This window comes from Ahaetulla prasina, chromosome 3 (genome assembly GCF_028640845.1).
Source record: "Ahaetulla prasina isolate Xishuangbanna chromosome 3, ASM2864084v1, whole genome shotgun sequence".
Lineage (NCBI taxonomy): Eukaryota > Metazoa > Chordata > Lepidosauria > Squamata > Colubridae > Ahaetulla > Ahaetulla prasina.
This window is the reverse complement of record NC_080541.1, coordinates 107,326,897-107,341,205: the sequence shown is the minus strand read 5'-3', so window position 1 is coordinate 107,341,205 and position 14,309 is coordinate 107,326,897. Positions and strand designations below refer to the sequence as shown.

General features: G+C 39.9%; 1 protein-coding gene across 2 annotated transcripts in view; it reads left to right on the top strand.

The window, feature by feature from the left end:
* SYNDIG1 (synapse differentiation inducing 1) overlaps positions 1 to 11,272 on the top strand; it is a 33,038-nt gene extending 21,766 nt beyond the window's left edge. For both annotated transcript variants that reach the window (XM_058177803.1, XM_058177804.1), the window contains exon 4: positions 8,949 to 11,272. In XM_058177803.1, coding sequence (XP_058033786.1) covers positions 8,949 to 9,107 — 159 coding nt within the window. In that variant the 3' untranslated portion in view covers positions 9,108 to 11,272. The remainder of the gene's footprint in view (positions 1 to 8,948) is intronic.
* Positions 11,273 to 14,309: the final 3,037 nt, after the last annotated feature.

Genomic DNA, 14,309 nt, shown 5'->3' with positions numbered 1-14,309 from the left:
ACTATCTGTTAAATGGGGTTGACATATACACTTCCATATCGTAAGAATGCATGAATCTCAAGCAATATTCATATTAGTCCAGACATATTTGCTTTGTTTATTTACAAGGTGGTTCATTTACTTCTGGCTTGGGAAGTAAACATGGCCTTTGAAGTGTGAAAGACGTAGCATGTTATATGAACCAGGCCACTGTAATTTCTTCAGCAAACCATGATTCAAATAATGATATGGCATGATATGAGAATCCAGACTATGATTTTTACCTTGATTATGTAACTGAAGAATTCCTACTTGGACCAGCCTCCCCCATTGTCTTCAAAGGTATTGGATAACAGTTTCCATACTTTTCCAGCAAACATGGAATATTTAGATGTGTTTGAAATAAATAAATAGGAATACAATTATTCAAATATACAGTATATTCTTGCCATTTGTTAAGCAATTAGCTTCCTTCTGCTAATGCACTGCTGAAATTCCCTCATGAGGTCATTTAGCCAGGCAAGCATTTAACACTTATTTTTTTCTGACTTGCATTCAACCTTGATATTGTGATTTCACAGCAGAATATATTTTCTGTACAAGGCAAATAATGTATGTGCAGAGAAACCAGGGGTGAAATCTAAAAATTCTCCCTACCAGTTCTGTGGGCGTGGCTTAATTGGTGGGCGTGGTTTGGTGGTCAGATGACTGGGTAGGCATGGCCAATAACAATAAATAATAAAAATAATAAACAAAGTTTAAAAAACAATAAGAGGTACCAAAAACCAACTTTCACACTTTACACACAACACAACACAACTGACTCACACACAATGTAAAAGCAGCTGCACTTCACACTTCACACAGCCGCAAAAAGCTCAAAAAACAACTTTCACACTTTACACAACACAACACAACTCACACACACACACACACACACATAAAATACCACATACAGCTTTCTGAGGTTTTGTGTGTTTGTGTAGTTAGAGTAAAACACTACAGAAACACACCAAATCTCAGAAAGCTGCATAAATATTTTATTTTATTATTTTATTTTTTAGTCTCCAACCTTAGTAACTTTAAGGTTTGTGGACTTCAATTCCCAGAGTTCCTCAGCCAGTAAAGCCAGCCAGCATTAGTTGCTCAGTGATGAAATAGATTGGCTGAGCAACTGATTCTGTTTGGTGATGAAAGTGAAACTGGGGCTTTCAGGCTGGGAAAAAAGCCATGTGTTCGATCAGTAATCAGGTAAGTGCCTTAGAATCTCTTAAAAGGAGGTTTTCTACATGTTTTCTACAGAAAACATGTTTTTTAAGGTTCTGATGATGAGGAACTCAGGTGAGATTGCCAAAGGAGGCTTTAAATTTTTTTTTAAAGTTTAAAGGCTCTGCCGATCTCAGCTGAGGGATGGGATCCTTAAAGGCTTTTTTACTTTTTTTTTTTACTGAAAAAGTTTTACAAAAACAAAAACAGAAACAAAAAACTTTTTTTTAACAATTATTCCCCCCCTCCACCTCCCCTTCCCCCCCCCCTGAGACTTTCCAGAACAAAATACAGGTTATAAACAATCATAAACTAAAATACAACAAAAACCATAACTCATATTTTCTCTTCTCCCTTTACACCCTTAACTCCCCTTTCCCATTTAAAACTAATACATTAATATAATACAATTCCTAGCTTCACTCATAAGCTATTTGATACTTTTTAGTCTGATACTTATTTTGAATATAGTCAATCCAACTTCTCCATTCCAATATGTATCTTTCTTGAGAATAGTCTTTCAAATACGCAGAAATTTTAGTCATTTCTGCTAAGTTCAATACTTTAAATGTCCATTCTTCAATTGTAGGTAAATCTTCTTTCTTCCAATATTGCGCAACCAAGAGTCTTGCAGCTGTTATTAAATTTAAAATCAATTTAGTCTCTATTACCATACATTCCTTAGTAATGCCCAATAAAAACAACTATGGAGTAAATTTTATCTTCTTTTTCAAAATATTCTGCATAATCCACCAGATTTTTATCCAAAATGCTTTGATTTTCTTACAAGTCCACTATACATGATAATAAGTAGCATCCTCACAATCACATCTCCAACATTTAGCCTGCATATTCGGATACATACATGCCAGTTTTTTAGGATCTAAATGCCATCTATAAAACATTTTATAAAAGTTTTCTCTTAAATTTTGTGCTTGTATGAATTTAACATTTCTGACCCAAATTTTTTCCCACGTTTCCAACATTATAGGTTGCTGAATGTTTTGTGTCCATTTTATCATACAGTCCTTAACTAATTCCGTTTCTGAATCTATTTCTATCAATACATTATACAACCTCTTAATATGCAGTTGACCTTGATCTCTAATTTGTTTTATCAAGTTATCCTCATTTTGCATAATTCCTGTTTTTTGGTCTATTCTCCATCTGGCTTGTAACTGTCCATACTGAAACCATGTATAATTTATCCCTTCTTCTCTCATTTTATTTAAAGATTTTAATTGTAATTTACCCTTTTCTACAATAAGAAGTTCCTTATAGGTAACCACCTCCAGTTTTTGTTCTATATTTATATTCTCTATCATATGTCTGGGAATTGCCCATATTGGTATTTTATAATCTAGTTTATATTGATATTTCTTCCACACCCTTATCAAAGCATTTCTAAACATATGGCTTTTAAAAATCTTGTACACTTTCTTATCATATAATAAGTAGGCATGCCATCCATATAACAAATCATAACCTTTTATATTCAAAATTCTTTCCTCTGTTAAGTTAAACCAATCACTAATTAAGGCTTTTTTTTTACTTTTAAAGGCATGTTTTGGCTGAAGAAAAACTTTTAAAAGTAAAAAAAAAACCCTCTGCTGATGGTGCAGCTCAGCAGAGGCAGGGGGCGGGGCCAGGGATTTTTGCTACTGATCCTCCGAACCAGCAGCCGCCATCGCTACCGGATTGCGCGAGCCAGTCCGAACCGGAAGCATTTCACCCCTGAGAGAAACCTATAGAACCAGAAACATCCTATGCAGATAGATAAGAATAAGAAAGACAATGAAGAATGATCAGTGCTGAAGGATCTAAGAAAGTGCTGGCAAACCTTTTCGGCACCGAGTGCTGGAATGGGAGTGCGCACGCATATGCGCATGCATGCCAAAAACCAGAAGAGCAACTACCCTGTTTCCAGCGCTCCGACATGCATGAACACCAGCTGGCTGGTGCGCCAGAATGCAGAAGAGCAATGGGCGACAGCTCACGTGCCCGGAGAGATGGCTCTGTATGCCACTTTTGGCACATGTACCATAGATTTGCCATCATGGATCTAAGACTTTTGCAAGGGAATTGCACTGTTATCTCCTGGTGAACAAGTTAGCTTGCCCTGTGCTGTTAACGATTAGGAGTTTTCAACTAAGCATTTCTTGTGCTTTCTGTGACTTCTGTTTATTAAAGTTCTTAGTCTGCTATTGAAAACATTTCAGCCTGGAGAGGTTTTTAAATTGGCTCATCAGTCATTTTGATGCCAATCATAGTCTCCCTATGGTGGTGGTGTTTTTTTTAAGAGGAAAGAGTTGAAATGTAGTTATTGCAGACATGCCCTTCAGGACAGCAAAGAAAAGAGAATCGAGGTTTTACCTTATCCATATGAAATGCATGTCTCTGGTGGGAGAATTTGCATTAAGCTTGGTTACTTCAGTGTTACAGCATATTCTGGACCAATATTTTGTTGTCTTTGAATTCCTCAGAAAGAGTTAATTTTAATAACAAAATTTTAACATTCACTAACTGAAGTCAGATTACTCATTAATTTTATTTTGTGTGTTATAGCTGAACGTATTATAATCTTAGATTTATTTTCAGTTTCACAGTTGTTTTGCTCACAGCATTTTTATACAAAATCCACCCCTCCTTCCTTCAAATTTCACTTTCTAATTAGGTGAAGCAAATTGGATACAACCAAAGGGAACATTAGGACAGGAACGGTAGGCACGCTGGTGTTCTTAATATATATATATTATATAATAATAATAATAATAATAATAATAATAATAATAATAGTAATAATAATAATAGTAATAATAATAATAATATCAGAGTTGGAAGGGACCTTGGAGGTCTTCTAGTCCAACCCTCTGCCCAGGCAAGAAACCCTACACCGTTTGAGACAAATGGCTATCCAACATTTTCTTAAAAATTTCCAGTGTTGGAGCATTTACAACTTTTGCAGGCAAGTTGTCCTACTGTTCTGTCAGGAAATTTCTCCTTAGTTTTAGGTTGCTTCTCTCCTTGATTAGTTTCCACCCATTGCTTCTTGTTCTACCCTCAGGTGCATTGGAGAATAGTTTGACTCCCTCTTCTTTGTGGCAACCCCTGAGATATTGGAACACTGCTATCATGTCTCCCCTAGTCCTTCTTTTCATTAAACGAGGCATACCGAGTTCCTGCAACTGTTCTTCATATGTTTTAGCCTCCAGTCTCCTAATCATCTTTGTTGCTCTTCTCTGCACTCTTTCTAGAGTCTCAACAGCCTTTTTACATCGTGGTGACCAAAACTGAATGCAATATTCCAAGTGTGGCCTTACCAAGGCATTATAAAGTGGTATTAACACTTCATGTGATCTTGATTTTATCCTTCTGTTTATGCAGCCCAGAACTGCGTTGGCTTTTTTGGCAGCTGCTGCACACTGCTGGCTCATATCTAAATGGTTGTCCACTAGGACTCCGAGATCCCTCTCACAGTTACTACTATTGAGCAAGGTACCACATATCTGGTACCTGTGCATTTTGTTTTTTTGGCCTAAATGTAGAACCTTACTTTTTTCACTGTTGAATTTCATTTTGTTAGATAGTGCCCAATGTTCAAGTCTGTCAAGATCTTTCTGTATCTTGAGCCTATCTTCTGGAGTGTTGGCTATTCCTGCCAGCTTGGTGTCATCTGCAAATTTGATGAGTTCCCCATCTATCCCCTCGTCCAAGTCATTGATGAAGATGTTGAAGAGTACTGGGCCTAAAACAGAGCCTTGGGGTACTCCACTGCATACTTCCCTCCATGTGGATGTAGTTCCATTGAGGACTACACGTTGAGTGCGGTTGGTCAGCCAGTTACGAATCCATCTGGTGGTGGTGCTGTCTAACCCACATTTTTCTACTTTATCTAGTAGTAGGTTATGGTCTACTTTATCAAATGCTTTACTGAAGTCCAAGTAAATTATATCAACAGCATTCCTCTGGTCTACTAATTTTGTCACTTTGTCAAAGAATGCAATAAGATTAGTCTGGCATGATCTGTTTTTGACAAACCCATGTTGGCTTTTGGTTATTACTTTGTTTGCTTCTAGGTGTTCGGTGATTCGTTGCTTGATTATCTTTTCCAGAATCTTCCCCGGTATTGAGGTCAGGCTGATAGGTCTGTAGTTTCCTGGATCTGTTTTTTTTCCTTTTTTGAAGATGGGAACTACATCAGCTCTTTTCCAGTCCTCTGGCAGTTCCCCTGTGCTCCAGGATCTTTGAAAGATATAGTTCAGTGGTTCTGAGATTTCGTCTGCCAGTTCAGAACCCTGGGGTGTAATCCATCCAGTCCTGGTGATTTGAACTCGTCTAGGGTAGACAGATGTTCACTTACCATTTTTTTCCCTATTTTAACTTGTGTTCCTAATCTGTTCTTTGTGGTGCTGTTTTTGATAGGTTGGATTGTTTTTTCCTTTTGTGTAAAGACAGATGCAAAAAAATGAGTTAAGTAGATCTGCTTTCTCCCTGTTGCTTGTCATCTTCTTGTCACATATATATGGTGACTATAATATATTTTAAGGAAGACCACTTCCTTTTGGAATCATACTTTTTTAAAATCAATGCCAATTTCAGAAAAATGATTTCTTTTGAACAAATGGTATGCGATTTTTGTCTCTGGTCAGTGGTTGAGTGATCTGGACTTAAAGGAAATAGTCATTGAACCTTTGTCATGGTCAGATCACTCTCTCCTTCGCCTGGACTTTCTGACCGCTACCCAACACCGCAGGGAGACGGAACCATTACGGTGGTACCGTCCCAGGCGCCTGATGGACCCAGAGAGGTTTCGGACGGAGCTTGGGCCACTTCCTGAGGGTCTGGCTCACGGCACGGCAGAGGAACTAGCTGCAGCCTGGGAACGGGCTGCGGCTGGGGCTTTAGACCGTGTCGTGCCTTTGCGGCCTCTGACCCGGCGCAGATCCCAACCGGCTCCTTGGTTCTCCGAGGAGCTGAGGGGGATGAAACGCCGGAGAAGACGCCTAGAGAGTTCCTGGAGGTCCAGCCGTTCAGAGGCTGATCGGACACTAGTTAGATCCTATACTAGGACCTACCTAGTGGCACTGAGGAAGGCGTTGCTCCCCTCCTCCCCCATTGCGCCGGCAGATAACCGCCCAGCTGCCCTGTTTCGGGTGACCCGCTCCCTCCTTCACCAGGGGGAGCGGGATGACCCGTTGCAGGGACGTGCTGAGGAGTTTAACGGTTATCTATACGATAAAATCGTTCAGCTTAGGGACGGTCTGGACCAAAATTGTGGCGATTCAGACGGGGTATCTGAGGGCGGTCTTGGTGATGTTGTTTGGGATGAGTTTGACCCTGTGACTCCGGAGGACATGGACAGGTTGCTGGGTAGATTGAATGCCACCACGTGTTTACTGGACCCGTGCCCCTCCTGGCTGGTGCTGGCCACTCAGGAGGTGACACGAGGCTGGCTCAGGGGATTCAGTGCTTCCTTGTTGGAGGAGTCTTTCCGGCCGCCTTGAAAGAGGCGGTGGTGAAACCCCTCCTCAAGAAGCCTTCCTGGACCCGGCTGTTTTAGGTAATTATCGTCCGGTCTCCAACCTTCGCCCCGCGAAGGTTGTAGAAATATGGTGGCATATCAGTTTCCCCTGCACCTGGAGGAAACTGTCTATCTGGACCCGTTCAGTCCGGCTTCCGACCCGGTTACAGCACTGAGGCGGCTTTGGTCGCGTTGGTGGATGATCTCTGGAGGGCCAGGGATGAGGTTATTCCTCTGCCCTGGTCCTATTAGACCTCTCAGCGGCTTTTGATACCATCGACCATGGTATCCTGCTGCGCCGGTTGGAGGATTGGGAGTGGGAGGCACCGTTTATCGGTGGTTCTCCTCCTATCTCTCCGACGATGCATGAGCAGTGTTGACGGGGGCAGAGGTCGACCCGCGGCGCCTCACTTGTGGGGTGCCGCGGGGTCGATTCTCTCGCCTTCTGTTCAACATCTATATGAAGCCGCTGGGTGAGATCATCAGTGGCTTCGTGTGAGGTACCAGCTGTACGCTGATGACACCCAGCTGTACTTTTCCACACGGGCCACCCCAATGAAGCTATCAAGTGCTGTCCCGGTGTTTGGAAGCCGACGGGTCTGGATGGGGAGAAACAGGCTCAAGCTCAATCCTCCAAGACGGAGTGGCTGTGGATGCCGGCATCCCGGTACAGTCAGCTGAGTCCACGGCTGACTGTCGGGGGCGGGTCATTGGCCCCGATGGAGAGGTGCGCAATTTGGGTGTTCTCCTGGATGCACGGCTGTCTTTTGAAGATCATTTGACGGCCGCCTCCAGGAGAGCGTTCCACCAGGTTCGCCTGGTGCGCCAGTTGCGCCCCTTTCTAGACCGGGATGCCTTGTGCACAGGCACGCACGCGCGTGTGGCGTCTCGTCTGGACTACTGCAATGCTCTCTACATGGGGCTCCCTTGAAGGGCATCCGGAGGCTGCAGTTGGTCAGAATGCAGCTCTTGCGGGTGATAGAGGAGCCCTCGTGGCTCCCGAGTGACACCTATCCTGCGCAGGCTGCACTGGCTACCTGTGGCCTTCGGGTGCGCTTCAAGGTGTTGGTGAGCGTCTTTAAAGCGCTCCATGGCATAGGGCGGGTTACTTACGGGACCGCCTGCTGCTACCGAATACCTCTCACCGACCCGTGCGCTCTCACAGAGAGGGACTCCTCAGGGTGCCGTCGGTAGCGACAGTGTCGTCTGGCGACACCCAGGGAAGGGCCTTCTCTGTGGGGCTCCGCCCTCTGGAGCGAACTCCCCAGGACTTCGTCAACTTCCGGACCTCGAACCTTTATGAGCTCAAAACTTACTTATTTATCTGCGCTGGACTGGGTTAGTTTTTTAAGTTATGGGTTTTTAATGGGTTTTATCTCCAAATTTTAATTGTGGCCAATTTAAATAAGTTTTTTGCTAGTATTTTAATTGTATCTATAATGTATTGTGCATTTTTTACTTGGCTGTGAACCGCCCTGAGTCCTTCGGGAGAAGGGCGGTATACAAATTTAAATAATAAATAAATAAAATAAATAAATAAAATAAAAATGTAACTTCAACTAAGTTACTACTAGGGGAAAAAGAAAGAACCTAATCACAAATTTCTCTAACTTAGCCATAAAGTGCTATCCAAATATATGTACAATTTCATTCTGTTGGGATAAACTGTAAAATATTGTGTGGACATATGTCCACTAAACTGTGGTCTCTGTGGGCTTTTCTATTGCTATTTGATAACAATAGTGGCCTTTTTGATTCTGAAAATGTGAAATGAACTTCATTTTAATAGTAAATGTGTTGGAGGGGGTAATAGATAAGAAAAGAGTTAATAATGGGTTTTCTTAGGGGGAAATGGTGGAAGAAACACATTTCTGATCATACTCACAAAAGATCAGCTGTTATGGTCTGCAAGGTAGAGATGCAAATCACAGATGTTATGACCCTTAAAAATGTTGGACTTAAAAGCAAACACTTATTTTATTCCATGAAGTACATGAAAGACAGTTTCATCCATGAATTGCAGAAAAAAAAATGAGAAAGAACTTTGTGTGTTTGAGACAAAATAATGGCCACTAAATCCCCAAATCTTCTATACTTTTTTTTTCAAATTTCTTCATGCTATTTCCTATTAAGTGACTACCATGTCCACACTCACTAATGCAAACTTTATCTATTCTTGCAGACAAACAAAGCCATTGCTAAAGGGGATTTCCACCAAGCAAGCTCCAGTTCACGGAGAGCTCTCTTCTTGGCTGTGCTATCCATCACCATTGGAACAGGCATCTATGTAGGAGTTGCTGTAGCACTCATAGCTTATCTATCCAAAAACAACCACATATGAAATTTGACAAATTAGACTGCTACTGAAAGCTATAGTGGAATGGTATTGTACCTTTCAAATATAAATAGTTTCGAGAATGAGAAGGGCTGTCAAAAATTTATACAATCTGAATTCTGAAGAAAAATGTTCTGGATCTTTTTTACTTTTCTGATTTATTTTTAGTATTGGCAAAACTCTTATTGCAAGAAAGCCATGGGCATTTCCAAATACCAAAAGGTAGTCTCAGACCTTGTTTGTAATTTGTTTTTTGTGTAAATTAGATTCAATTCCAAATTTGGGATCACCTGTCAAAAAGTAAGAGTCATCTGAAGTTACAAAATTAAAGGTGGAGGGTCTGAAAGTGATTTTGCTATCTCAGAAAGCTAATTCTGGATTCTGGATGGCTAAGAACTAGTAACTGGCTTAGTGCTTATCCATGACTAAAATACAAATAAAGCTGCAGAATCAGTGTAATGTAGGAATAGCAAGGGACTGTCAGTTCTTTTATTCAATCATAATCAGAAAAGGGCCATCCCTGAGCCAAATGAAATGCAGTAGCTGAGGTGGCAGATTTTGGTGTTATAAGGAACAGCAGAATTGGAAAGTGAGGGTTCCAGTTAAAGTATAAAGGTGTTACATACTTTGCATAAACTGCACTAGAATACACAGAAGCTGTATAACACATAACAGTGGTCTTGTGCAACCCTGTTCTTTGACTCAGTGTAGCTTACACAGGAATGTTTCTACACAGAAGAACACAGGTTCATAAATGATTTCATTGAACAGCTTTGAAGTCAAAGCATCTTGTGCTGGTTGGCCCTGCTCCTGTCAAAAAAAACCCTCGCTTATAAAGCATGCTATTCTTTCTGGCAGCATCTCTTTTCCAGAGAGGATTTTTTTTTCAGCAAGTAAATATAAGAAACCCATCCATAAATGTCATGGCAAGGCATGAAGTATCTATCACTGAGAAACCAGCCTAGTGGCACAAAAATGTTTTCTTAGCTTACAGACTCACATCTGAGCAAAGCTGGAATATGTTGGAAAATGTCTCTTGGTACAAAACATGAATAAACAATGGTCATATTGTAAAGAATGTATTTAATATTTTAAAAATTGTTTAAAAATCATGATATATCTCTTCTAATGGTCTTTTGCTCTCTTGAAGCAATCTTTTCATGTGGCATTTTACAGAATCTTATAAAACCATTCACTGCAATGAGATAAGGTATTATCTGTCTTGATTTTTATCAACATTATTAATCCAAGGTATTTTCAACATTTGAGGATGTTTAAAATTTGTTTACTTTGGGATTAATATATTTTCTGTAAAAGCTCCTAAACCTATGATGAAAACTGCTATTAAATTGTAGTTTAGATTGGGAAAAGCAAAGTGAGTGGTTGAGATATCAAGGGAATCTTGTCCAAATACCAAATCAAGTCAAAAGATACCAATATAAATTCTTTTCAAAATCTGGGCTTTACTAACAGCTTGGTTTAATCAATTATAGCTTTTCCCCACTCTTTTATAAATTGTTTGGTATCAGTTCTTAAAGTCAACTAATGGAAAATACCTTGGATGGATCTGCCAGTTCATATAGTTACAGATCCTACCAGGGAGGGCCAAACAGGTGAAGCAAAGTCAAATAATAGATCTCTGACTAGTGATGGAAACTTTTGATGCTAGTAACGCTACTGGCTACTTATAGCTATTATATTGTGCTTCTTCAGTGATCTATTATCGAGGAAGAACTGCATTGCTTCCATAGTCACCTTAAAAGTAATGTTGCTCCTATACTACAGGTGGCTTGAAATGTCTAACAGTGTAATTACATAATCTAATTAGAAATTGGCATTAGGCTATTGTGGAAACAATGCTTTTTCAGGAATATGTTGAGTTGATCAAATTATATTCCCACAACACCATGAAGTAAGATGCTATGTTTGTACATGGGGCTGACAAAGAAAGTGACTTGCCCTAGGCCATTCCATAGAAGAGGTGAATTTTGAAACAAAAGTCTCCTGAAGAGAAACTTCACTCTTCTCATTGGCCTATAATAAAGTTTATTCTTATACTTTGAAGTATTTTGCTGAATGCTCAATAGTTTAAAGATTTCCATCCAACATATCTGAAGATAAAAAATATATCTTCTTTCTGTAAAATTTATTCATGTGAGGAGGAGAAGGACAAGGTAACAGCAAATAAATTGGAATCTTGATAGATTTCCATGCAAACAACACATCAAAGAGTTTCTTAAAAACATTGCCTTCTTCCTGTTGCCATATATCAGTTTTATGACAGATTTACCAAGAAATAGGGCATGTTTTTCAAGAAAGCATTTTTAATAGAAACTTATACATACATGTAGCCTGGAAAACATTGTCCTAGACACTGAGCCCATGCTTATTTCTTCAAAAATAAATGTATACTAGTTTTATGTCCATGCACACATGTATTAATTTGCAGTGAAAAATAGCCAGGATTTGAAACATAAATGTGTGTGATTTGCATTTCAATTATTATAATTTTTAAAAGACACTAAAACTAGAATACCAAAAGGAATCTAGATGTGTTTCACTGAGTATAAAGGCCTTTGAATGTGTCAACCACGTCAAGCTTAGAAAATGGGAATCCCAGAACATCTCACCATCCTCATGCAAAACCTATATAACAGGACTGGAAGCCATTGTCTAGACCATGGGTATCAAACTTGCAGAATCACATTGCCGCCACATGATGTTTCACAATGTTTTTCTGTTTGCGGAGCTGGGGTGGGTGTGGCCTGCATGTGATGTATCCGGCCTGTGGCCATCAGTTTGACACCCCTGATGTAGACATAGTAAAGAAGTGAAAAAAAGCTGTATACTCTCTTCTTATTTATTTAGTCTATATCCGTGATGGTGAACCTATGGCACACGTGCCAGAGGTGGCACACAGAGCCTTCTCTGGGCAAATACGCCGTCGCCAGCTGCTCTTCTGGTTTCCATTACACACATGTGCGCCAGCCAGCTGATCTTTGCGGGTGCTGGAGCCCCGCAAACCCGAAGACCAGCTGGCTGGCCCGCACATGTGCACTGGCTAGCTGGTCTTCGAGTTTCCGGGGCTCCAGTGCACTCATTCCTGTTTGGGCACTCGGTGCTGAAAAGGTTCACCATCACTGGTCTATATGCTGAATATATACTGAGGGTGGCTAGATTTGAAGATGAACTTGGATTTTAAAATGTTTTTTTTTCTCTAAAGAAACATCAATAACCTTTGTTGTGTTGATGGCACTATTCTGATAGTGAAAAATGTAAATACAAGCTTTAGTAAAGAAAGTCAAGAACCATAGTAAAAAAGAAGGGACTACCATTAAATATAATGAACAATAAACTAATGACAACTGTTACAGCAGGAGTTCCCAACCCTGGGACTGTGTCCCACTACTGGCCCACGGCCTGTTGGAACTGGCCGTTGAAGCAGTGGGTCGGTGTGCGAACCTTCATTTGTACATGCATAGGATTTAAGTTGCATGTGTGAAACCCTTCCCACCCCGTCACCAAAGCCACTGTCGCCAGTCCCCAGAACCAAAAAGGTTGGGGATCCCTCCATTACAGCAACCAGACTTAAGATTGACAAGTTGTGGATTGATTCTGTCTTTTAGAATTAACTTTCAACATTAAAGGAACCAGTAGACTAATATTTAGTAGGATAGCAACAAAGGCCTTGGAAAAGGTATTCTGATGCCATGATATGTCTATATCTACAAAAATCGGAATTGTGTAGGCAGTTGTTTTTCCTATGACTTTCTATAGACTTCAAGGAAGCAGAATAAAAAGGGAAGCTTTTGAGATTTGGTGTTGGAAAAGGCCCTCAAGAACACTACAAAAAACAAAAATTGGATCATACAACCAATCAATCCAGTGTTCTCATTTGACGTACAAATGACCAGCCTCAAATGTTATATTTTGGGCATATAAGAAGTCCCATAAGCTGGGGAAAATGAAGGGAAGAGAAGTGGACAATTAATAGCAAGGTGGATAGATTCAGGTACAGAAATGAAGGATGCATTATTGGAAGATCTAAAGGGCCAGGTTGGGGATAGAGTCCTGGAAAACTTATGTGGTTTTTAAAATTCAATACCAATTTGGTGGCACATAATCAAAATCTGAAAACCAATTTCCAAAGTCAACATAAAAGTTCCATTAAAAAAAAACACCAAATAAAAATACATTTTAAAGACTTCACAATGGGCACCAACACTATGAACCAATAAAATAACAAGCATATATATAATGTATTATTAGAAAACAAATGTTCCGTAATGTTCACTTTTAAAGTTCACTTTTCTTCAGGCTAAGAAACACCAGCCCTGAATTAATCAGCTGCAGATATCACTGATTTATGGTATTAAGGCCCAGTCCTCTGACAATTGGGAAGGCTTCTTTGCAAGTCTATCAAGGCAGAGTACAAGAATTATTTATCAGATGGGAAGTTGTCCTAAATCAGAAGAAGTCTTGACTGATGACATAAAGAATACAAAGGTACTTTCTGTACAGAACAATTCATGGAACCTGCAGTGATTCATTATAAATACAGGCAAAGGGAACCATATATAAGTTTGGATAGTTTCAGAAAGATCAGACAATCTTCCCCGCCTCTTTCAGTAATTAAATTTAAAATAAAAATATATTCTCTCCAATATTCTCTTGTCTGGTGGGGATTTACAACTACATTTTAAACCTATACCTGGCACATCTGATGCCCAAATTATCATGCATCTTTCCATCCCTGGTACAATTTGTGCTGTTCTGACAGTCAAGCTCTACTTTGCTCCAGTGATAAAACTGGTAACTTTTTACAGTTTTAATGCAAAAAAACCAACTGATGGATTCCTTTGGTGGCCCATTTCATTCAGCATTGCCTGTCAATTTCATCAAAGATTCTGAATATCCTCAAACCTATAAGTGGGGCAAAGGGACATCTGTAATATGCAACATGATGTTTCCCCAGTGTCGTAAAACCAGTAGAAAATAGAATCATGGAAACATCCTTATCAGCAGAAACAGCAGAATACCTGTAGTGCAGAAATGGAGGCTAGACTATGAAAATCTCTTTCCTGTTTAATTATCCCAGTACCAGACCTTTTTAAAAGATCAGTTTAACACTCAAAGAATGTTAATTATGTTTAAAAAGAAGGCTAGTTCTTGTCCAGAATACCAATAAATCCATGTGCATAATGGAGA